The 25,069-nt window shown below is 56.2% G+C and overlaps 1 protein-coding gene across 1 annotated transcript in view; it reads left to right on the forward strand.

Annotated features, from left to right (window-relative positions):
- Positions 1 to 369: 369 nt before the first annotated feature.
- The window catches only part of WNT7A (Wnt family member 7A), a 65,855-nt gene continuing 41,155 nt past the window's right edge, over positions 370 to 25,069 (forward strand). Inside the window, exons 1-3 of the mRNA XM_029243785.1 lie at positions 370 to 742; positions 5,461 to 5,687; positions 23,023 to 23,294. Coding sequence (XP_029099618.1) covers positions 672 to 742; positions 5,461 to 5,687; positions 23,023 to 23,294 — 570 coding nt within the window. The 5' untranslated portion in view covers positions 370 to 671. The remainder of the gene's footprint in view (positions 743 to 5,460; positions 5,688 to 23,022; positions 23,295 to 25,069) is intronic.

Below are 25,069 nucleotides of genomic sequence, written 5' to 3' on the forward strand. Positions count from 1 at the left end.
TGGGTGCGCCCTAACACCCCACAGCTCCGAGCGCTCGGCCGGGCCGCGGGGACGGGGAGGCAGGCCAGGGCGAGAGGGTTCTCGGCTGAGCCCCGATTCCCGCCAACCCGAGGGCAGTCCCTGCGCGTCCGCTCGCCCCGCAATTTACGAGTTAGCGTCGGGTGGAGCCCCTCCGGACTCCCACTGCCCCGGACCCAGCTCGGCGCCCCGGAGCCGGGAGGGGGCGCCGCGGGAGCGCGTGGGGCAAGCGCGAGCGCGCTTGGAGCAGGCGGCCCTGTCCCGCGGGCGCGGGGGCGCGGGGCGGGCGCTCCGGGGAGGCGGGTGGGGGAGGGGCGGGGGAGGGACGGGAGAAAGGAGGGAGGGAGGGGCAGGGGCGGGGGCGGGCGGCTGCAGCGCCCCCGCACTCTCCGCGCCTCGCACACTTGCACCGGCCGCTCGCGCGCAGCCCGGCGTCGCCCCGTGCCGCGCTCGCTCCTCCCTCCCTCCTCCCGCTCCGTGGCTCCCGCGCTCCCGGCGAGGCTCAGGCGCCGAGCGCGCGGACGGGCGCACGACAGACGGCCCCGGGAAGCCTCGGCCCGCGCCTCCCGGGCGGGCTATGTTGATTGCCCCGCCAGGGCCGGCCCGCGGGATCAGCACAGCCCGGCCCGCGGCCCCGGCGGCCAGCGGGGACTATGAACCGGAAAGCGCGGCGCTGCCTGGGCCACCTCTTTCTCAGCCTGGGCATGGTCTACCTCCGGATCGGGTAAGGGCCGCTCGCACCTCCTGCACGCGCGTCCCGGCAAAGTTGGCGTTGCTTGGGGAGGGGTTGCGCCGCCCGCGAGCCGCCGCTGGCCGCCAACTTCCTTGGCTCCTCAGAGACGCCGGGTGGGCGCGGTGCGGGAGCGGTGGGCGCACAAAGGCCCCCCTCGGGCGGGAGCCCCAGGGGCGCACACAGCTCCAGAGACACAAGCAGGGGGACCGGCCGTCCTGAGAACGCCTGAGGCTGGAAGACCCCCAAACCAAGGACAGCCAGTAGGGACGCTCCAGCTTGGGGGACTCTGAAGAGGGCTAGCCGCTGCAAAGGTCAACGTCTCCCAAGGACCCTTCAGACCAGGGCATGGGAACAGCAGGTCCAGCGGGAACACCCTGCCGGGACCACAGCCGCTCGCAGGGAGCTCAGCCCCCAGAGCCCGAAAGGAACTCTGTACACAGAGGCGAGGGCACAGCCGCTCCTAGTACAGGGCAGTCCCCGGGCGGCAGGCGGGGCCGGTCCGTGAACAGGGAACAGGTACCCGGAGGGAGGGACGTTCGCTGGCAAAAACACAAACCGCTCCTCAGAGCCTTGGCACCACCCGGTTTCCAAGGACCCTCAGACTCCCGGAGCCCTATCCCAGGCGAAGGGGACAGCGCCAGCCACCCTAACAGACGCACACAAAGGTAGAACTAGAGATGGCCCGAGACACCCAGGGAGACAAGCTCGCAGAGCCAGCGCCAGAGAGAGGCGGGACACTCCGCCCCCTAAAACTGGGCACCCAAGGCGGCCAGCTTGCTCGCGGAGCAGCCCTCCCTGCCTCACGCCAGCCTTTCTAGGAGGTGGGGCCGGGGCGGCGCGCTGGCTGGAAGGTGGGAGGGGGCGGCTCGGGACGCGTCTTGGAGCTGCATCTGCGCGGCCAGTCACCCTTTGTACTTCGGAGATAATGCGCGTGAAGCACAGGAGGTGGGGGCGGGGGCTTTAGGGATGGGTAGAGGTTCTGACGCTCAAGGGCCACCTTGCCAGGTTTCACGCAACCTGCTCCCCCAGCTCCGCTCGGGGAGAGGTCGGACTGCAGGGGCTGCGGCGATGGTGTGTGTGTGGTGGATCCTTTGTGTTTTGTCACTACCACTCCCCCGTTTCCCCACCCCGCGGCTCTGGCGTGGGGATTTCTCAAGTTGACTGGCCGTGGCGGCCAGCAGGTGCGCACAGAGCGGACCAAGCGGCTGCCAGCCCTGACCGCGGGCCGAGACGCGACCGCGGGCGGAGAGGCGGCTGCGAGGCTCGCGCGCTGCCTGCCTGCCGGTGTGTTTTAAGTGTTATTGATTCGCCCGCATCTGGGTGGCTTTCTTTTTTTTCCCCTGCTTTAATCTTCATCTTGGCCCGCGCCCCGCCGTCCCGCGCGCATCCAGCATCCAGGAAGCCGGTGGGGCTGATTGGCGCTGGCCGCGTGCGGCTTTATCTCCTTTTTAATTAGAAACGGGGCGGAGGGACCCGGGAGGGGAGAGAGAAAGGGAAAACAACAGAAAATAACTCCCCTGGCCGCCCCGCCCGCCCGACCTCCCGCCGGCGGCGCCGAGACCTCATAGTCCCCGCAGGGGCCCAGCTGCCCGGAGGGAGGGCGCCGGCCTTCCGCCCCGCTGCCGCCCTTTGGGGTGGGGAGAGGACCAGGTCGGGAGGAGTTGCAGGGTGGTTTGGGGCCAGGCCCTGCTGCTGCTCTCTGTACCTCGGGTTATCCATCTGTAAAATGGGCATGGGAGGCCTTTCGGTTCCTCGGATGGATGGCAGGGCACCTGTGGTATTCTTATTTTATTTGGATAGTTCAAGTGACTCAAGCACTAGCCTTTTTGTAACAATCAGATGCAATAATAATAACTACCACAGCAGCTCATTTATTGAGTACTCACTGTGTACCTGACACGTTCAGAGCACTTCCCATGTTTTGACACATTTAATTTTTCAGCAGCCCTATGAGGTGAGGTCCAGTTCATATCCTCATTTTAGCAATGGGAAAACTGAAGTACAGAGAGGGGATGTAACTTGCCCAAGGTCACACAGCTACTAGGTGAAGGAAGCTTAGATGGCACCCTAGACCTGAGCTCTTAGCTGCGAGACTATGGTGCCTGGGCATTTTTTACCCCAATATATAGTTTGACTCTCTGCTGGTGTAGGGATTTCCTGGTGAACAACTAGGTGTCGACAGGTTCCTCCTGACTTGTGGCCAGAACATCTCCACTTGACCTCCTCTTTCTGTGCTGCGTCTTCCTGAAACATTTAAAATATCCTAGCTCCGTGTTAGACTCTCTTTGAGTGGCTGAGACGAATGACCCAGAGCTCTTGCTAGGGTCCTGTTTTAGATCCATCACCTGCTAGCCTCCAGGCCTCAACCTCGGTGAGCCTCGGTTCTCAGCTACGCAAAGTGGATATGTGAAACGGAGATGGTGATTCCTGCCCTATAGGGCTGTTTAGAAAGGCCGACTGGTCTAGAGTTAGTGGTAGCACCTGCCATACTGCATTTGCATATAATAGGGATGCTGCAGAAGTTCCCGGATGCATTCAAGGCATAACTAGGGGCACCTGCTGTGTAATAGGCAGTGACATTTTTGAAGCTCCACAATCCATTTAGCAAGCCCAGCAGACAGCCTCCCTGTCCTCAAGGAGCCTGATGGTCTAATGAGAAAGACAGGTGATAAAAAAGCAAGCACACAGGTTAAAAACAAACACATACATTAAAACATTTCAGAAGACCATGAGTAATCAAGAGTATTAAGTAAACAAAACAGAGATTGTGATGGAAAGTTAGGAGGGATGGGGTGGAGAGGCAGGTTCCCTTAGGTGGGATGGTCAGGGAGGGGACCCTTGAGGTCACTTGGATGATGGCAAGAAGCCAACCGTGTGAAGGTCAGGGGGTGAGAGAGCTTCCAGGGAGAGGGACCACCTGCCCGAGGCAGGAAGAGGGCTGGTGTGTGACAGGAGCGGCAGTTATGTGCTTCGAGAGGAGTGGGGTCACCTCAGCTCTTGTGGTGTTGGTCAGGGGACCCTCGCCTTGAGAAATCCCAATTCCAGAACAACTTCCCACAGCTGAGCCTGGACTGGAAAAACGAGGCAATTAGCCCAGCGGCTGACCATGGCCCATGTAAATGGGAGCTCATTATTATAACCAGAGTGAGGTCTTTTCTTTCAAAGGGTGCTTGATGACCTTTGAAGGATTATACAAAAGGAAGCTCCAGACAAGTGGGCCATCTTTGTGTAAAGGGAGGGCTAGCTGCATTGTCAGGGCTACCACTGGAGCCTCTTTGGGGTTATCTTGATATTAGGAAGTGGGCCCACCCTCAGGCCAGATACCCACGAGCCACACTGACGCCTCTCTTTCCCTTGTACCCTTCCCCAGCCCTCCCATCGGCTCCACCTCATCCATCAGCGAGCTGGGTCGCCTCCATCTGCGGCCACCCAGGCCAAGCCACCTCTGGCCTGCCCACTCTCCCTGCTGTTGTTCTGGAGCCCTGCAGTCCTCTCCCCCCTGGGGCTGGAGGCATGGGATCCTGTCAGTAACCTGCTTCCAGCCCTTCAGTGCTTCTTGATGTACCGAGATAGATCAGCCCTGAGCGGTCTCCTCTCCCCAGACCCCGCCCCCCCACCAAGCCCTGGTTCTGCATTGGGTTCTGTGGGTTCTTTCTGTTCCTTGGCGATCCCAAGCTTGTTCCCTTCCCAGGACTTTGCATCTTCTGTTCCCTCTGCCCAGAATACTCTTCCCCAGACCTTCCCATGGCTGGTTCCTGACCATTCGGGTCTCTGCTGCACTGTTACCTCCTCAGGGAGGCCCTCCTTGACCACTCATGCTAAAGCGGCCCCTCTCCCTTCCCTCCCAGACCCACCACTACTTGTTATCACAGCATCTTCATTTATTTTCTTTGTAGTGCATGTCATTGAATGTTGTGTTGTGTTCATTTGAGACATTTGCATGGTCTCCCTCCATAGCCCCTCGAAGTTAGGGCCTTGCCTGCCTCCCAGCATGGTGCCTGGGAGCCTGGTGCCCTGATAGGTGCCTAGTACGTACCTGTGAATGAGTTGGGAAGACAGGAACCTTGCTGTGATAGTCATAAGCGTCCTCTAGGCCAGTTATACCTGGAGTGGGATACACATATTCCATTGCCATGCAGGAAGGAAATACTACAACTTTTATTCACAGTTGCTTTTTAAAGATTAAAAAAAAATAAAACATATACATACATACATTATGTCGTCCATATATAACATGTCTGAACAGTTTTTGTTCTTTAATCAACATCTGTGCACCCATCCCCCTTTCAGAGGCAAACGCTACGTGAAACTTGGTGGTTACCTTTGCAGTTTTACCACACAGAGATGACCCCTAAACAGTGCAGTTCCATTTTGCATGATTTTAAACTTCATCTCAACTGAATTCTCCCATAGATGCAAAGGCAACTGGCTTAGTTCATTTGACAGTATGTTTGTGACACGCATCATGTTTCTTTGTGTCTAAGAAAGAAATTAAGCCTCACTAGTATTGAATATACACGTGGTACAAGTACCGATGGGAATTATAAATGAGTGAACATGGGTTGGGGGTGCAGTATCAAAAAAGTTGAGAGACCCGTGCTGGGAGCAGTAGCAGGGGGAGGGCAGGGCTGGACGCCTAGGGAGGGCCTGTAGGTGTGCCCCCCACCTTGCTGGCCTAACGCTCCATCTCTCTGTGTCCCCTGCTCCAGTGGCTTCTCCTCGGTGGTAGCTCTGGGCGCGAGCATCATCTGTAACAAGATCCCAGGCCTGGCTCCCAGACAGCGGGCGATCTGCCAGAGCCGGCCCGACGCCATCATCGTCATAGGAGAAGGCTCGCAAATGGGCCTGGACGAGTGTCAGTTTCAGTTCCGCAATGGCCGCTGGAACTGCTCGGCGCTGGGGGAGCGCACCGTCTTCGGAAAGGAGCTCAAAGTGGGTATGTGCTCACCCAGACGCCCCAAGCGGGGCCTTATAAACTATGGGGAGACCAAATTGCCTCGGGAGTGCTCTGGGACCCCCTTCTCTGCTGCGGGCTAGAACGCCCTAGATAAGGGGTCCTGCAGGTGCCACAGCTTGAATTTAGGTCTGCGGATGAGGGTCAGCTCTCCAATCGGAATCCACCACCGACTGTTCCCAGTAGAGTTGCACACCGGCAGCCAGTGGCCCAAATGCTAACTGGCTGATACAGCACTGATACTGCTTTTTAAATTGAAGCCCAAATTTAGAAACTATCTGTTTCGCCTAAAAATATGGACTTCGGGCTTCTTTGGAAAAATTGGCAGAGCTACAGATAGCGTACACCTGTGCCCACGTAGTTACTAATGGGCCACAGCTGAGAACGCAGTGCCCTTTAGGTGGAACCCGGGCAGCCCATTCACTGCCACAGTCCCCACCCTTCTGCATTGCCTTGCCTGGCCACTGTGGGCATTTGAATTTCCAACCCCTGTTCTATGGGAATGGTGTAAAAGCCTGGTGGAAAGGGCACGGGAACAATGTTGGTTGCCAGGAGGCCCCGGTCGATGTGGGGAAGGCCACGTTGTATGTCTTCTCGCTTGTATGCGTCTGGACTGGGGGGCCGGAAACCCTGCAGCCTCACTGCTGAATCGAGCAGTGAACTTCCCTGAAAGTCGGGTCTGCCTCAGGTCCCTCGGCTGCAGTGGTTCACCCAGCCTGCTCGACTGCTCACAGGGCACCCCTGGGTTCTCTGTCTCCTTCAGCCTCGATATCAGCAAATCCAGTTCATGTTGAAAAGATCCACCCCAAGTCTGGCCACTGCTCCATGCCCTCACTCGCTCCCCCTCGGGTCACACAGGTGGCACCTCCCAGCCTCCGGCCATCCCGCAAACCCTCCTGCCGGCAGGGTTGTCCTTTGTAAGTGGAAATCAGATCCTGTCATTTCCCTGCTTAACCTCCTTGGGAGGCTCCCCCTGGCCTCAGAATGAAATCCCAACTTCTCACTGGCCCGCCGCTGCCCTCTGTCCTCATCCGCTCCCATCTTCCTGTCCCCCTTGCCCACCCAGCCTCATGCTGTTTCCCAAGCACACGGCACTGTTTGGGTCCTGCTTGGGGGCCTCGGCTCCACGCATTCCTTCTGCCTGGTATCATCTCCCACCATCCTGTGCACCTTCCCTTGTGGTTGCTATGGTTTTCCTGCCTTCTCCTGCTCACACCCATGCCCCCTGTTTCTGGGACCCAGGCCTGGGCTCTGGTGTTATTTTGAGCTCTGTCTTTGTTGACGTATGAGATGTTACATATGGGGAAACTGAGGCCCAAGGTCAGCAAAAAGTGAGTGGCAGGTTCTCCTAGGACTGGGCGGATCCCAGTATCACTCGCAGTCCTGGAGTAGCTAGCCTGTTGGTGGCATTGTGATAATGCCTGCCAGGGTGCAACAGGAGGGCTCCAGTGCAGGGAGTCCTGGGATGAAGGAGTCCCTGCTGTCCAGAAGCCCCCAGCTGCCCAGAGTTGTAGGATTGAGGGATCCGTTGCAGGCTGAGGCGGGGGAATACCGCCAGTATGCACCACCAGTTTATTTATTTATTTATTAAAAAAAAATTTTTTATTTTAATTAATTTATTTATTTATTTTTGGCTGTGTTGGGTCTTTGTTGCTGTGCGTGGTCTTTTTCTAGTTGCGGCGAGTGGGGGCTACTTGTCGTTTCAGTGCGTGGGCTTCTCGTCGTGGCGTCTCTTGTTGCAGAGCATGGGCTCTAGGCACGCGGGCTTCAGTAGTTGTGGCTCGTGGGCTCAGTAGTTGTGGCTCGCAGGCTCTAGAGTGCAGGCTCAGTAGTTGTGGCACTCGGGCTTAGCTGCTCCATGGCATGTGGGATCTTCCCAGACCAGGGCTCGAACCCGTGTCCCCTGCATTGGCAGGCAGATTCTTAACCACTGCGCCCACAGGGAAGCCCTCACCAGTTTATAATACCAGTATACACTGAGCAGGAGCAGAGGCCTGGGGCAAGGAGCATTCTTTGAGAGGAGGACTTGGGTAGGATGGCCTCAGGGGATTTAAGCAAACAGAGTCGCCAAGAAAACCCCTGGGATTGCGATGCTAGACAGCAGGCCTGCGGGACCTGGAAGGGAGTGGGAGCCAGAGCCTGGAGGTGTGTGGGGTCACGGCTCGCAGTTTCTATTTCTAGGTGGTAGGAGATAACGGGGAACTTTGAGCAGGGGCATGACTGCCAAAGTAAGGTTGCACTATATGAAATTGCCACAAGTCAGTGGTTTTAGGCCCACAAAAATAACAACATTATGTGATTCAATCTAATGGGAATTCTGGAAGAGTCATTAAAGAGTGGGTACAGAATTCATTCATTCACTCACTCATGCGTTCACCAAAAATTTCTTCAGTGCTCTCTGTGGCTGGAGGCTGCTCTTTCAGCCTCTGTGGTCAGGGAAGGCCTCTGGATTTGTGAGGGAGGTGTCTGGGGGAAGACATAGGGGACGGCAGGTGCAAAGGCCCTGAGGCAGGAATGTGCTTGGTGGTTTGACAAACAGCACGGAGGCCGGCGTGGCTGGAGTACAGAGAGACTCAGAGGTCAGAGAAGGAGCCAGGAGGCAGACATTGTGGCACCTGTCAGGCCAAGTCCGGGGTTTGGATTTTCCTCTGGTGAGCGGAGGGGCAAGTGTGGGAGTGAGGAGTCTGGTCCAGTCTTCCAGGCAGAAGGTGGCAAAGTGGTAGCAGTAGAGACCCGTTTTGGCCGTGAGCTGCCAGGATAGAGCGAGACTGCCAATCTGGAGGCTGGTTAGGAAGGAGTTACCCTGGTCTGGGTTTCTCAGGTGGTGGCAGTGGGAGCAGAGGAAGGGGAGGTCAAGATGAGACCCCTGCGAGTCTGAGTAGTCACTTCCCCTCTGAGCCTTGGCTTCCGCGTGTGTAAACAGGCAACCTGCTCCAGGACAGCAAGAAGCAAGCCTCAGATTTACGCTTTCCAGGCTCTTCAACACTGCCCTGCCCTCGTGGGATTGCCTCTTTCTGGGAATGACCAGCCAACTGGGGCTGCCTTGTAGGGGTGAGGGATCAGGATTCTAGTCTTTGGGGACTCTGGCCATCAAGTCCACACTCTGGACACAGAACACATCACTGGCCTTTGCAGAGACTTCCCAGAAGCTCCACCTCACACTTCTGCCTACTTCCCATTGGCCAGGACCTAGTCACATGACACACCTAGCTGCAAGGGAAGCTGGGAAATGTAGTCTTTTTCTTTTTCTTTTAATTCCGAGTGGCTGTGAGATAAGCTAAGGGTCTGTGATGGAGCAGGAAGGAGGAGATTGACATTGGTGGGGGGCAGCAGCCCTTCACGGGTTCTGCATCCCATGCTGAGACCCAAAGGCTCACCGTTCTCCACCTCCTCACGCCCAGTGCGGTCCCCACTCTGCCTATGTTTCTGTCTCCCCTCCTGAGTGTTCTGGATTTTACTGCTTAGATCTGAGGAGAGGGCCCCAGGGCAGGACCAGGCAAGGCCCTCGTGGATGCTGGAAACCGAAACCCAATTCAAGCTGCCTCAGGCGGGAAGGGGAATTGTGCATCCTCGGGAACTGAAGGTCGGTGTGCCGACTTGGGGAGCCCTGGGACGTGAGCTGGCATCAGCTTCCTCTGGGGCAGAAAGGTGTCTGTCGGGGGGGTCAACCTCCAGGCTCAGGTCCTGCAGGAAAGAGCCTGACCTTTCTGTGGCAGTGCCTGCAAGAGCCCTGGAGCTCACTCTGATTGGATCTGGGGCCTGACTTCTGGGCGTGTGTCCATCCCAAACCATCACAGGGGCCACTGACAATAGGGCTGTTGTTGTCCAGGCCTGGGAGCCACACCTGCACCATCTCCCAGGGAGGGGGACTGTTTGTGGGGCTTTCAGGCAGCTCGGGCGGCCGGAATGAGGACCGACCGCAGGCGGGGCGACTTCCACACACAGTCCTGGGGGCTGAAGTCCAAGATCAAGGTGCTGGCAGGGTTGGCTTCTTCTGAGGCCCCTACGCTTGGTGTGTAGAGGGTCGCCTTCTTCCTGTGTCTTCATTTGGTCTTTCCTCTGTGCACGTGCCCTGATGTCTCTGTGTGTCCTAATCTCCTCTTCTAACGACACCAGTGAGGTTGGAAGAGGGCTCACCCGAATGGCCTCATTTTAACTTAATCACCTCTTTAAGGGTCATACCTCCAGATACAGACACATTCTGATGTACTGAGGGTTAGGGCTGGGCATATGAATTCTGGGGGGGGGACACAATTCAGCCCATAACAAGCAGCCTGAGAGCAGCCTGGTCTGCACTTTAGGGAAAAGCATATGGGGTGTGGTGGGTGCTCGGAGGTGAGATTCCCAGGTGGAAAGAGCAGATTGGACCAGTGGAGATGGCCTTGGTCTGGGCCTTGAAGGGTGGGAAGAATTTCACGGGTCAGTGAATGGGATCCCAGGCAGAGGGAACATCAGGACAAAGACGACGTGTGATTGCTAAGGGGATGGCGAGCGGGGGTCTGCAGCCTCAGGTGAGGTGACAGGCCGGCTCTCGAGGGTCTTAAACGCCGGGGCTTATGTGACCCCACGACAAGTTTATCAACTGCTAACCAGGCTCAGTGTGGCCCTTGGGGACCCAAGAAGGTGTTCACCCCACTCCAGGTTTTTCATTTTCATAAATAAAACAATGAACTCCCCCTTGAATCCACCACCAGCATGACAATTAGAATAAGGACCGGTAGCTTGCACCCCTGTGAACGTCCCTCAGGCAACTCCTACTCCCGCCTCCCAAGTCACACTTTCTCTATCCTGAATCTTGATGTCTAATTTATGTTACTGATATATTCCCCAGAAGTACATTATTTAGTTTGAGTTGTGTTTAATTTTACAGAGAAAAGGCATCACGCTATAGGCAGTCTTTTGGAATTTACTTCTTTCCCCTCAGTATTAACAAAGCTCATCTGTGTTGTTCTTCTTAGCTGTTGTTGATTCATTTCAGCTGTGGTGAATAGACCCCATCTGTGCACCCATGCCTTGGTTGAGGGGCGTGTGGGTTGTCTCTGAGCACCTGCTGTCACAGTGCCACCGCGGGCCTCCCTGTGCGCGTCTCCCGGGGCCCACGTGTGTGCTTCTCTGGGGTGTATGCTGAGGAATGGAATTGCTGGGCACAGGGTATGAGGATGGACCTGATTTCTGCAGTGACCGTGCCACGTGCCACTCCCCCAGCCGGCAGTGTTGACCTTCGGCCTCGCTCACACACGGAATTGCCCAGGCGTCTTCATTTTTGCCTGGGGGATGGGTGTAAAATGCTTTGTCACTGTCCTCTTGATTTACATTTCCCTGAGAAGTCATGTGGTTGAAATCCCTTCCTATGTTTACTGGCCGTGCAGGTTGACTCTTCTGTGAGTTGCCTATTCGTGCTCGTTGCCCCTATTCGTGCTCGTTGCCTGTTTTTCCATCCGGTTGTGTGTGGTCGTGTCACGGGTAGAAGAGTGAGGGCTGCATCAGGCAGGACCCCAGGGAGGGTGGGTCCCATGGGGCTTCACACCCCTGTCTTTCGTCTTTTCGTGGAGGATCGGTGGGTGAGGGCCAGGAGCAGAGGCAGCCCTTCCTCTGGGTCCATCGCCTCATGGGTCTTCTCCATCCCCGAAAGGAGGCATGTCCACCTACAGCTCAGCTCAGAGCCACGTGGAGGCTGACCAAGTCACGTGGGTGTTCTGTGGCAAGACTGGGATGGCCGGCGAGTTCCCTGCTGCTGGAGGGGTTCTTGTTTGTGTGGTCCTGCCACACGTGAGATTCTTGAGGCCGCCGTGTGTTGGACAACCTCGTTTTGTTGGTGGGCCCTGAGGCAGCGACACGAGCACTGACATCCGAGTCACGCAGCCCACCTTGTCAGGTGGCAGCAGCATTCACAGGACGTAAGACCCTAGCGCCTGGTGGGTTAGGGCCCTAAAAGGATGTCCCTTCACCCTTCCAGGAGGCCCACGTGCCTGTCTCCTGTGAAGAGGAACTCAAGGACCTGGGGATGCTCCAGATTTTATTCCTGGTGCAGCAGGACAGGGAGATGTGGAGTAGAAAGGGGAGAAGCTATTGGTCCCATTTCTAACCTGAGCTCATCATTTTGATTCTACAAAGTGTATCCGCCAGTCTGTCCACTTCTCACCACGTCCCCCATCACCTCCTTGTTCAAATCTCCATCTTCAGAGACCTGTCACCCAACTCCATCAGCCCCCTAATGTACCCCCCCCAACCACCTGGCACCCAGCAAAGAGTCTCCCCACGGTCGCTGTGACCACGGTGTTTCCCTGTGTAAAACCCTTCCTCTCGCTCTGAGAATAAAATGCCAACACGTCCCCTGGTGCTTTGCTGACCTCCATGACCTGCATCCCGACCCCCTCTCCACCCCGGCTCTGCCACCCTCTTCCCACCCTCTCACGTGACTACGTCCTTCCCACCTCAGGGCCTTTGGCCCAGCTGGTCTCTCTGCCTGGGTGCTCTCCCATCCTTCCACCCTCAGCTCACATGGCAGCCCCTCACCAGGACCGCCTGTGTAGTGTAGACCATCCATTCTCCAGCTACCCCTCACCTTCCCTGTTTTTCTCCTCATCACTTACTACTCCAGGGCACATCCTCTATTTATTTGCTCATTTGTGCCGCCCAGAATTATAGTTCAGCCCTGCAGTTACCTGCCGCTTCTCTTCCCAGCTTCCCCATTGCCTGGCTGTGGACCAGGACCAAACGGCAATGATAATATACCCATCTTGCAGGTGTGGGCAGCTGAGATTACTTACACCCCACGAGGCACCCAGGATGTGCTCCATAAATCACAGCTATGTTATTCTTGAGTCTCTCCAGCCGGGAGGGCTCGGTGGATGTGGTGCACCCCCAGGTACTGGTGCAGACCCCCGCCCCAGCTCCTTCTGGAGCAGAGGTCAGAGCAGAAGGGCCACAGGGAGAAACTGCTGAGCGATGGTGGGTAACCTGCACACCCCAGCATTATGCAGGCCTCCACCCAGACGCCACCTTCTCCCGGAGGCCTCCTTTGACCATCTGGCCGAGACAGCCTCCCCTGTAGGTCATGCTGTGCTATTGTCTTTATAGCACTTACCACTTCCAGAAGTGACTTTGCATACTTTTGCAAGGCTGTGTGTGTCTGCCATCGGTCCCTGGCTGTGGGGAAGTCCATGGAGCCCGGACCTGTTAGTCATCTTCTCTCTGTGACCCCCAGCACCTGGCCCATGGCCTGGCACACAGTAGATGCTCAGAAAACACATGGAGAGATGCTCGCCCCCCTGGCAGGCCAGCTCCTCTCTACCCTACACGCCCAGCTGCTCTGAGCCCTCCAGGGTCTTGTTAGTCTTGTGGCCCCAGGTCTGGGTGTACCGCACACATGGGAAGCGCTCTGTTCTCTTTGTTGAGTGAATGCTTTCCATTTCTGACCCAAAATACAAGACTGGTCGTTCATTCCTGCGTGTGAGCATTTTGATCCATGTTAGGCCAGCGTTCTGTTAGCTCTCCTCCCACATTTGCGTTGGCTTCAAATGGGATCAAATGTTGAGTAGGTCAAGGCCTAGGGGAGATCCCCCCTCCATGGCGTGACTCAAGAGGACCTGTTCCCCAGTCTGTTCAGCGGACTGGTTTCTATCCCTTCCCACCCCCACCCGCTGCTCTGGGGTAAAAAGGAGGGCTCCCTGGATGATAAATTTGGGAACTCAGCAAGCTATACTCCCTGCTTGAGAGAGAGCCAGTGTATTAAAGGCTCTGAAAAGTCCTGCAGACAAGAGAGCAGCTTGAGGAGGCTTCCCTGGAGGTCCACACTCCTCTGACCTCAGACTCACTGGCCATCTGGTGGAGCTGCTCTTCCAAGGCACCCACACCAGGAAACACTGCTCTGGAGACCCTCACAGATTGGCCATGCTCGTACTGTGGCTTTTGGACTAACCAGGAATCCACCCAAAGTATATTTACCCACCACCAAGTCCGACATCCTTCCGCAAGGGCACAGCGGAGGCACGTTCCAGTATCTGATATGGACGTGGACGATGAGATCTATACGAGTCAGCGTCACTCTGCAAAGTCCCTGAAATCAGCCACAAAATTCAGAATACGCAGTTTTCTATACAAGTAGGAAAACATTCGCGTGTGTATATAACGTATATGCAGTAATGCACCAAATATATAGAATGAAGATGCACCCTATCCAAAGTGTTCATACACTATTTTTTTTAGTTCAATTTTTTTAAGATTCCACATATACATGAGATCACACAGTATTTGTCTTTCTGTGTCTGGCTTATCTCACTTAGCATAATGCCCTCAAGGTCCATCCATGTTGTCACAAATGACAGGATTTCCTTCTTTTCTATGTATGTATATACATATATATACACATATGCGTGTGTGTGTGTGTGTGTGTGTGTGTGTGTGTGTGTGTGTGTGTGTGTGTGTGTGTGTGTATGTATATGTATGTATCACATCTTCTTTCTCCATTCATCTGTCGATGGGCTCAGGTTGTTTCCATGTCCTGGCTATTGTGAATAGTGCTGTGGTGAACACGAGGATGCAAATATATTTTTGAGTTAGCATTTTCATTTTCTTTGGCTAAATACCCAGAAGTAGAATTGCTGTATGCTAATTCTATTTTTAATTTTTTGAGGACTCTCCATATTCTTTTTCCATAAAGGCTGCACCGACTTACATTCCCACACGTACAGTGTGTTAAATTTACTTTTCCCCGGGTGCATTTGGTTGAATTCATGCAAGTTAAGTGCTCATGGGACACCCCCCTGCCACCCACAGTGTGTCCACCCATTCATTCACTCATTCATTGGTCCCACAGATGTTTACTAGAATCTTCAGCGTGGTAAGTGGCTGATGAATTGGCCACAGGGTCTGCTCTCGGGGCGCTCACCGTCTGTTGGGGACAGACATTAGAGTTGGGGCTGAATGTGCTCTGAGGGGTCTGGTAGAAGAGCAGAGGGCACGGGTGGCACTGGACCGGAGCGTGGAAGGCTGCCTACAGGGTCACCTAAAATGGGCCGCCACAGCCCAGGAGAGGAAGGGTGTGGTGGGGATGGGCAGCCGCAGCAGGCTTGCAGGTGTGACCCAGCCAGAGCCGGGGATCCAGGGTGATCTGGGCACTGGCTCCAGGCTGGGGGGCAGGGAGGGCAGAAAGAGGCTGGAGAGAGTAGTGGAGACAAATCCATCCCACAGGGTTTGCCTGGGAGGGGAGCTGTCCGAAGAATCTCTCTCCCTTGTCTCTGGGGAGAGACAGGATGTGGGAAGATGATCAAATTCTTAGCACATATAGAAATTTGCTTTGAGCCTAGCATTATTATCAACAAAGAAATGGTGATTTCCTGATGTGTGCTCCTGGGGACGGCTGCATTCTTTTTCACATACTCACGACCTCCTGTTTGGTACTCCCCTGTGGAATTTTTCCAGGGAAGGGCACAGATGACCTAGGATTCAGGCCCTAGGGGCCACCCTCTTCTGCCTACCAACCGGGGAACTTGGATGCATTTCTGGGCTTCTGCTCCTGTCCCGTTTCACCGCTTTTCCTCCCGAGTGGCCACTTCAGCAGCTCGCCCCTCTCCCTCGGGTGACCGGCTGGGCCCAGGATCCCAGGTCTGAGAATCCGTATGCCTCGCACAGTGGCTCCGTCTTTTCGTCTGTCTCGGGCGGGGTGGGTGGATGGAGCACACGTCTGGTGAGCTGATGACTGCTTGGAGGGTTGATTTGAAGACCTTTCCGGTGAGAGACACAGAAGTGAGGGGCAGGCCAGCTCCACTTTCTCTCTGCCGTTTCTTAACAATACGCCATCTTGCCGGAGCAAAAGACCTATTCTTGCTTAGAACGCAGCTAACAAAGGACTTTTTGTCTCGCGTGCATTTTTTTTTTTTTTTTTTTGCAAGCCTCAGTTCATCCTGGGTTTTAGCTCTCCTGACACCATTCTTTGAGATGAGTCTTTTGTTAGAACGTTCTCTTGCCAGCTTTCTTATGGTTGACACACAGTCCCACACTCCCACGCCTTTACATGCAGTCATTCATTCATTCAACTGTCGAGGCTTCCCAGATGAATAATCCGGGTCCTCACGACCTTGTGGGGAGAGATTGATCTTTCAATTTAACACAGAGTAAGGATGGCAAAGGTACTGAGCCAGAAGCCGAGGAGGGGATGTCAGGAAGGCCCTCGGACAGGGGACCCCGAGCGGTGTCTTGATGGAGACAGTTAACCAATGCCACGCCTAGTAAGAGCTGCTGTGTACTGACCCCTTCCAGGTGTGGTCTTGGCTTGGTGGCTGGTGCCTTGGCTTGTTTCATCTTCCTAATGACTTTAGGAGGCAGGTGCTTTATTATTCCCATTTTACAAAGGAGGAAACCGAGGCCTTGAGAGGTCAGTCAGCTCACCCCTGATCCTTCCCCCCGGGGAAGTGGAGCCAGGCTGCTAACCCGGCTTGCTTGGCCCCCCAGGGCCCTGCTCTGAAACCCCTGAGCTACATGGCCTCTCACCAAGCCCGTGGGAGAGGAAGGGCATTTACCAACTGAGGGAGTGGCGTGTGGAAAGGCTTGGAGGCAGGACGGCTTGGAGGAAGGAAGGAATGCCCTGAGCATTTTTTTTGTAAAAATTTTTTTATTAAATCAGAAAAAGAAAGATACAGTTTACATGATATCAGTCAATCATATGGCTACTTTGACTTACATTTTAATACACTCATGGTCCTATTTACTCCTCTGTACAAGTATTAAAAAAAAAACTCAGGTGTTTGAATAATCTTCTGTAAGTTGGTTGTTGACCCTTGGCGGGTGGCAGCAGTGCGGTCTGGTCTTCCTTGCTGGGAAGAGATGCTTGGATAGAGCGGAGGTGGGAGAGAAGGGCGGGGGCTGGGAGACCAGAGTCCGTCTCTGTGGGCCTGTTACATCAGCCAGGCCCCGCCCAGACACGTGCCCCCTGCAGCCCCCGTTTTCTGTCTCTTCATCCAGAGGCCCCCTAGTTCCTCTGCTCGAAGACAGCCAGATGTGGCGTTCTGAGCCCAGAAGGGCTGTGAGTGTCATGCCATGGGGCTGGCAAAGGCAACCTTTTTCCGTCTGTGTATTTTCCAAATCATCATGTATTTCAGCTGGTGTCATTGCAGATTGCTCACCCTCTGACCCATTGGCTTTAAATAGCAAAATAGAAAAAAATACAATGCACTTTGTGGTTTCCAGTAAGATACTGTAAATACACCCAGATAATATTCCGGTGCAAACCATTTGCAGTGGCTGCACAGGGCGGTGGAATGGAATCTTTCAGGCAGGCTTGGACATCAGTTTATTTCCTCTGTACCCGCCGGGGTCGTTATGGAGCTGGAATGTGGGGAGGGTGTCAGCCGGGCTCCCCGGGTTCATCTCAGTGATAACAACGGTCTTTACTGAGCACCTTCTGGGGAACGGGGCCTCTCTGTACACAGAGGTTTCGTTTCGTCTTCAGGGCAGCTTGGCCGTGTCCTCCTGGTGGATCCCATTTCACAGGTGGGGAAGCTGAGGCCGGGGAGCCAGCATCCTTGCTCAGGGTCACCCCGCCCTGAGTAAGGAGCAGGGCGGAGGGACTAATAGGCTCCATCTTACCCAAGTTCTGAGCTGAGGCCGCCTGAGCTTCTGCATGGAAAGTTACCTGGAGGTGCAGGTGGATTGAGAGTGAAAGAAGCTGTGGTGGAGGTGAGGGCAGGACTCCACGCTGGGAGCCAGGAGACCCTGGTCCTAATCCCCCAGGTCTCGCTGCTGAGTCATTGATGAGCCTGGGCACGTTTCCCGGCCTCTGTGAACCTCTCTTGTTCCAGGATGAACCCACGGGCCTTACGTCTGTGGCTCTGGGAGACTTTTCTCTGGTTCCGGGCACAGAGGGCCCTGTGCTGGGGCAGGATGGGAGGGCTTGCAGGACCTGCCTCTGCCCCAACAGCCTCACTTCCTCCCACCCCCGTGGGCTTACCTGCTCCCGCCACTGCCCAGGCCGGGTCAGGGCCACCGCAGGGTCTGCCCATCAGCCGGGAGCCCCCTCTCCCCTCAGAGAGCCTCATGGCTGGCTCCTCCCGGCTCAAAAGTCCCCACCCCAGGTGGTCCCTGTTCCCGTCACCTCCCTGTCCTGCGTCTGCAGAGTCCTCCGCTGCCGCTGAGTGAGTGATGTGTCTTGCTTTCTGCCCCCTCAGAAGCCAAGGCCATGTCTGAATCCCTCCTCTCAGTTTCCCCAGCCCCCAGCACAGTGCCTGGCACATAGTAGGTGCTCAAGCAATATCTGTTGAGTGAAGGAACAGGGCACGTGGCTCGGTCAGGGGGGCCGAGGAGAGGCAAGGTGTGATGGAGGTTCTTCCTCTGCTCGTGCACAGGAGGGAGAGGTAGGTGGTCAAGGCAGGAGGGGGCTAGGTCTGTTCTTGGAGGGGCAATGGTCAGTGATGGGCAGTAAGCCAAGCCCAGTGTCCTCTGCTTACTGGCCCCATGTGGAAGAGTCGGGAAAGAGCCTGGGCCAGGAGTCAGTAGGACTGGGGTGGGTGTCGTAACCTTAAGGCAGGAGACAGGGTCAGACTCTGGAACCAGGCTGACCAGGGTTGAATCCTGGTCAGAGTACATGCCTCTCTGGGCCTCAGTTTCCACATCTGTAAAATGGAGATAAAAATGCTCCACACCTCATAGTGTCGCCAGAGTGAAGCGAATTGATCTGTATTGAGTGCTTAGGAAAGAGACTGGCAAATAGTAGGCATTTTATGACTTTGCTGTTCTTCTTATGAACCGTGTGCCATTGGGACCATCACCTCTTTCTGTTTCTGCAGCAATAAGACACACCTTAGAACTGCCCGTGCAGACAGCCAGTAAGAGACAAATAGCTTCAGGAAATTGCCCAACTGGAGGGGCTTCCCCAGGCTGAGAGTGGGGTTGTCCCGGGAGCTCCGAGTGTGGTCAGGGTCGGGGGTGTCCTCCGCAGTGGTTGGAGGCCTGTGACCCCTAGGTTTGCATCCTGGCTCTGCCTCTGTAAGTCACCTCCTCGAGCCTCAGTTGCCCACAGATGCAATAAGGAACTGCTGCTTACCTGGGGTGGGCGAAGGAGGCATGTACGGATGGAGCTTAAGATGGCCTCTCACGCAAGGAATCTGCGATGGTAATATTCTGGGATGCTCGTCTACCTTCTTTCTGCCATCAAACCCTGTTCTCAGGAGGCCATCCCATTTGAATGCGTCCTATAAATTTATTGATGTTTTAACTGGTAACAGTTGAATGGCAGAAATAAAGGCATTTTGATCAGGGTTGCTGCCTTAAGACAAAGGAATCTCTCTCAACCGTGGGCTTTGCCACGCAGCGAGGAGCTGGAAGGGTGGTTGGAGCAGGGGCCGAGGGAGGACACTGCCAGCTTGGGCCTGGAATCCCAGTTGTGGCTGGTTTCTGGGTCGGTGGCCTCAGTGAATCAGTTTACTTCTCAGAGCCCCGGCTTCATCATCGGAACACTGTGGAGAATGGTGGCCACCGAACGGGGCTGCTGGGCAACACCCGCAGGTGCTTAACAAACGTTACTTTCCTTCTACCCTCTCCCTGCACTGAAAAGCCCCGAAACCCCAGGCCTTGGGCAGACTCTGTCCTGACGCCCTGGGGGAGGTCATGCCGAACGGGTGGAGCCCATTCGCTGCTCTGCACCTGCCTGGTCAGAGCCTCTCTGAACCTCAGTCAGCTGGTTTCCCTATAAATAGGTGACCAGAACACTTTCCCAAAGCGCCTAGCGTGGGGCCTGGCCAGTAATAAGCACTAAATGAAGCTCACCTGGTTTTTGGCCACTGCTTGGAGCATTCATTCATTCATTCATTCATTTATCTATCCATCTGTTCATCTAACAGATATGTACTGAGCACCTCCTACATGTCAGGCCCTGGGGACACGAAGGGCACATGACAAAGCCCTGCCTTCAAGGACATTATGCTGTAGGGGCAGCAGGAGTGGTGGCTGTGGTGTGAGAAGCAGACGACAAACAAATAAGTCTAAAATGGCAGGAGGGCCGTGGAGAAAACTGAAGCGGGGGAGTTTCTCTCTGTACCTCTCAGGGGGCCTGTAATTCCATCCATTGTAATTATTATAATACTCACTACCGTTTATGCATGCACTGGTCCCAGGGCTCACAGATACCTGGGACCCCCACCTGCTGGGTGCCAGCTGGGTGAGATTCACAGATACGGAAATGGAGGATCAGAGAGGCCCAAGTGACTTGCCCAGGGTCACCCAGCTTCTGGCGGGGTGGGGTTGGCAGTGAGGTCTGCGCATTCATTTATCCGTCACACACTATCGTGGGGACTGTAAACAGCGGGAGACAGACAGACACGGGCCCTGCTCCCTCGGGACCCCCCGAGTCTGGCTGGGCAGCCGGAGTCTGGGTCAGCCCCACACACTGGCCTCTGTGTGAGGCTATCGTGTCCTTCAGTGCATCATGGAGCTCAACGAGGCAAAACGGACTTGGTGGTAATCGTGATCACAGCAGCGGCTGGTGTTTACGGAACACGTACCCCATGCCGGGCGCTGTGATCAAGTCCACTCACCAGCCCGTGACGCTGCTAAGCCCATTTCATGGAGGAAGCAACAGAGGCTTAGACAGGTTGACAGGCCTGACCTTAGTTACACGGCCAGCCCACTGCCCAGGGCAGCTTTCCTGGTGGTCAGTGAGGAGGGGGAAGTATGGGGACTGGGCAGTCCTAGTCTCACACTGGTGGGCAAGGCCCAGGTCAAGGTCAATGGCAGGGGTCAGCAGTGACCCTTTAGCATCTGGAAGCGTTGGACTGCAACAGCCAGTACCTGGGTCCCGGGGAGCTCAGAAGCGAAGAATAATGGTCCCTCTGTTTCTCGGGGGCCGTGGGTGTGGAGGTGAGGGCCAGCTTGGTGGGGTGGGAAGGCCATGGCCCATGATGGACTTCACTCTGGTCTAGGAGTGCACCTTGAACTCACGGGAGTTGTGTGTGTGCCGGGTGCAGCCGCCCTTCTCCCACCCACCTTGGGATGTGCTGGGGGATCCTGGGTAGGAGCAGAAGCCATCTGCATTGCATGCGCTGCTCAGAGGGCTCAGAGATACCTGGGACCTCCGCCTGCTGCGTGGTAGAACCTCACACACTTGTCCCCAGCCCCACCCCCAGGGAAGAGCCTGGGGGAAGGGCAAGTCTCAGGTGGCGGGCCAGGCTCCGACCCTTCCTCAATTTGCTGCTGTGTTCTGAGTCTGATAAAGGGGATACAGTTTCCCTTTAGCTGCCGGAGGCTGCCAGTGGGGCCGCTGCGCTTTGCAGTCATTTGCTCCCCGGAGAAAGTTCTTGGTCTGAACAGGGTGTCCAGAGGCCACGACTGCAGCTCAGCGCTGCTGCCCACCAGTTGGGTGGCCTGGGTGAACCAGACTTTTCTCTTGGCCTCAGTTTCTTCAACAAATGAAAACTCCTACTCCATACCTCGCAGCCTTCTTATAAGGGACCGTTATTACCATCGTCAATAGAAATCGTAATAAATCTAATATTTGCCAGGCCCTTTGCTCATGCCAGGCCCTTTGCTAAATGCTTTACCTTTGTTAATTCTTTCTAGTTCTCTCGACCTCCCTAATTAAAGTGAGCAGTTGTCATCCTATTTTGTAGAGGAGGAACTGGAGCACAGAGCAGTTAGGTGACTCACCCAAGGTCACACAGCTAGAAAGTGGTGGAACAGAGATTTCCCCCCCATCTTATTCTCTGTATACTCTGCACCTGATGCTTCTTTCTCTGATGTCTGTGAGGGTCTAATCTCGCTGTCGCCTGGTTCCTCCAGTGTATCCTTTTCTCGTGGGTTTGATTCTCAGTAGTGTGAGCTGGTGCCTGGAGACTGAGGCTCAGGCGGAGGAGGAACTGGTCCAAGTCACGGTCAGTCAGTGGCAGAGCTGGGATTGAATCCGGGCGTATGGGCTCCAGCACCCCTGTATTAACAGGGCCGCCGTGGAATGTCAGGGCCAGGCGTCGGCACAGTGAAGCCGTCGGTCCAGCAGGTGGACAGGCCTACGTGTCTGCAGGGTGGGGAAGCGGTGGCCGGGGGTCGGCGTACGGGTTGCTGGCATCCTAGCAGCCTGGGTGAGGGGCTGCGAAGTGAAGGAGGCACGGGTGAGAAGGTCCACCTGAGTCGGGGTGATGACGTCCTGAGACACTTCTCCATCCCCGGGGCCTCTTCCTCTAGGGTGCTTCCCTGACCCCCACCCACCCTGGCTCCGAGAGCGAACGCGCTGAGCGCCCACACTAGGCACGGGGTCTGGGTTCATCTCCATCCCGGCAGGAGGTGCCACTCTGGGACCCAGGGAGGCCGGGAGGCTGGGTGGCAGGGCGTATGTGCACCAGGCCTAAGTGACCGCTCCCCACTCTTGCACCCCAGCTACTCAGGACCCTTCCACCCCACTCAACAGCTCAGCACCGCCCTGCAGGGCCCTTGTAAATTCTTAACATGTGGCTCCCAGCCCCCCATCAGGGCCATCTCCACCTCCACGTAGCTGGGAAGCCCTGCGGGGAAGTGACACCTCAGCAGCTCCCCAGGCCCCCACTGACCCTTTGCTGTCCTGTCCCTCCTGCCTGCCCGCGAGCAGTCCCTCTCCCCTCCCGCAGCCCTTGTGCCCTGTGTCAGTCGGAGTCCCGAGGATGCAGGTCCCAGCCTTCTCTGGAGATGCTCACAGTCGAGTGAGGGGGCCACGGGGGTCCAGACCTCTAAACAGCAGGTGACACAGCAGCGATAGCAAGGCCACGAGCACAGGAGCTGCTGTGTCAGGCAGGTGCCACGAGCCAGGCAGGGCGCTGAGAGCTTCACATGGACAAACTCTACTCTCTTATCATCCCCGTGAGAAAGGAACTATTGCCGTGTCCCCACTTTCCAGCGACGAGACTGAGACACAGGGAGGGGGTGGTGGCGGCTGAAGGTGACAGAGCTACAGACCGATGTTCTGGGGTTTCAGCCAAGGCCTCTGGCTCCGGAGCCTGGGTGCACTGTGGTGGTCAGAGTGCTGCTTTACAGTTTGTCACCAGGTGCCACGAATGCTGTGCGTGTGTGCAGCGGGCATGGCCACATCAGCCTCGGGGGAGTGGGTGGTCATCCACAGAGGAGTCCCTCTTCTGGTCTCCAGCCTCTCTCCTCCGTTGCCCCGTCGACTCCCCAAGGGCGTTCAGTGACTGGGGGATTCAATGGGGATGTGCGTGATGGGGGTGCCTGGGACGGAGCTTTCTCGGAGTGAGGAACGGGCGCTCAGTCAGTCTTTGTGGTGCCCCGACAGTGAGCTCAGCCTCCCTTCCCATCCCAGGACGCCCTGGACCTGAGCCCAGCCTTTCCACTCTTGTCCCCGCAGGGAGCCGGGAGGCCGCCTTCACCTACGCCATCATCGCAGCCGGCGTGGCCCACGCCATCACTGCTGCCTGCACCCAGGGCAACCTGAGCGACTGCGGCTGCGACAAGGAGAAGCAAGGCCAGTACCACCGGGACGAGGGCTGGAAGTGGGGTGGCTGCTCTGCCGACATCCGCTACGGCATCGGCTTCGCCAAGGTCTTTGTGGATGCCCGGGAGATCAAGCAGAATGCCCGGACTCTCATGAACTTACACAATAACGAGGCAGGCCGAAAGGTAGGCAGCTAGGGAGGGGAGCCGGGCGGCTCTTGCAGAGATGCTGCAAAATGGCTTATTCATAACAACTGGTGTTGGGTCTCTGGCGATGGGCCACAGGGCTCTGCCCGTAGCCTCGTTCTGCTTGCATCTGTTGTCGATTTGCTGCTGGTCAGGATTTCTGTGTGGCATGACGCTTGTCAGTTACCGACAAGGTTGAATAATTGAATCTCTGTTTAAACATTGGATGTAACTCAGCAAGATGGAAAGAGGGACGGATGTGAACTGTCATCCTCGGGCCCACAAAATCAGCTGTACAAAACTCTGATTGTGGGGAGGAGTTGAGGTGAGTGCAGTAGGAGTCATTGCTCTAGGGCAGATGCCAGGGTTGGTGACGTATCCTTGGTCACCTTAACCAAGATCTGGAGCTCAAAATAATGGAGGTGACCATTCCCTCTTCACCGCCTCCTCAGATCCTCCTAGATTCTGGGCTCAGCTTAGAAGAGAGTCCAGGCTGTCCCAGGATGTTTCTAATGGAGGTGGCTGGCTTACAAAGGGGATGGACACCCTATCCCGTGAGGCAAGGGCCTATGGGGTGGGGCTGTCACAGGAGGGTGGGTCCTGCCTGTGTGAGGACCCGGAGGCCCCGGAGGTACTGGGCAAGGAGGGGCTCTGATGGGCCAGGCCAGACAGGGAGGGAGGGCTCCATGCCGCCGGGGTGGAGGACGGACCACTGCAGTGACAGGGTGTGTGTGGGCACCACTGGGGGGGCCAGGCAGGTGCAGCGGTGAAGAGAATGGGGGAAACCGTGCCCAGGGCTGTAGAGACCAAGGAACACAGACCCCGTCCGTGGGGCCCCCAGCTTGGCTCCAGCCCGTGGAGGCTGTGCGGGAATGCCGGCCCAGGGTGGCCTCATCCTCTGGTTTTAGACCCAGATTTTCATGCACAAGCACTTCATTTTTTAGGCGTTGGCATTTAAAATTGGTCGTCACCAGTGACTCTTAAAAAATGTAGAAAAAGGAAAAAAGAAAGAGGATTACTATAGGAGCTCAAACACACACATGCTGGCTAAGGGTGGGCCTCGAGCTGCCCATTTGGGTGCCAGCTGACCTGGTTTGGCTAGAACATGTCCGTGGGCCAGCAGTCTTCTCGCTCAGTCCTGTGCATGAAACAGGACAAGCTGAGTTCCCTGTGCTTCTCACAGCGTCCCTGTGAACGGTGGCCTCATTATCCCATTTTGCAGGTGAAGAGATGGAGGCACAGGGGGATTGTCACGTGCTAATCGGGAGCAAAGCCAGGATGTGAAGCCTGGCGTCTGGTTCTCGGGTTGGTGTCCTTTGCACAGTGCGGGCTGGCGGTGGGCTGCCTGGGTTCAGATCCGAGCTCTGTCGCTCGCTCCTTCCCGGGAAGGAAGCAGAGATGGCAGGAGTGTCCTCGCGGGGAGAAGGCAGGAGTGCCCTTCCCCAGGGCTGGCACACAGCTGGTCCTCAGCACGGGGTGGGTGTGACCCCAGAACGAGGGAGGGAGCTGTCTGGTAAGTGGTGTTGGGGGGTGGCTTGCCCACCCGTGTACAGACGAATGGGAGGCACCAGCAGCCCTTCCTCCTGCCTTGGGATTCCCTCCCTCCCTCCCTCCTCCGCAGTCTCCGGCCACATCTGGTGTGTCAGAGCCTCCCAGGCGGCCACGGTGAGTCACGCAGCAGGCTGCTCACCTGGTCTGTCCTAGGATGATGGCCAGGGTAGATTGCAAGGCCCTGCCGGCCCTGCCCTGTGCTGGAAGCTCCTGCTCAGGGTGGC

Source organism: Monodon monoceros, unplaced genomic scaffold, assembly GCF_005190385.1.
Source record: "Monodon monoceros isolate NGI ecotype Baffin Bay Population unplaced genomic scaffold, NGI_Narwhal_1 Super_Scaffold_3, whole genome shotgun sequence".
Classification (NCBI taxonomy): Eukaryota; Metazoa; Chordata; class Mammalia; order Artiodactyla; family Monodontidae; genus Monodon; species Monodon monoceros.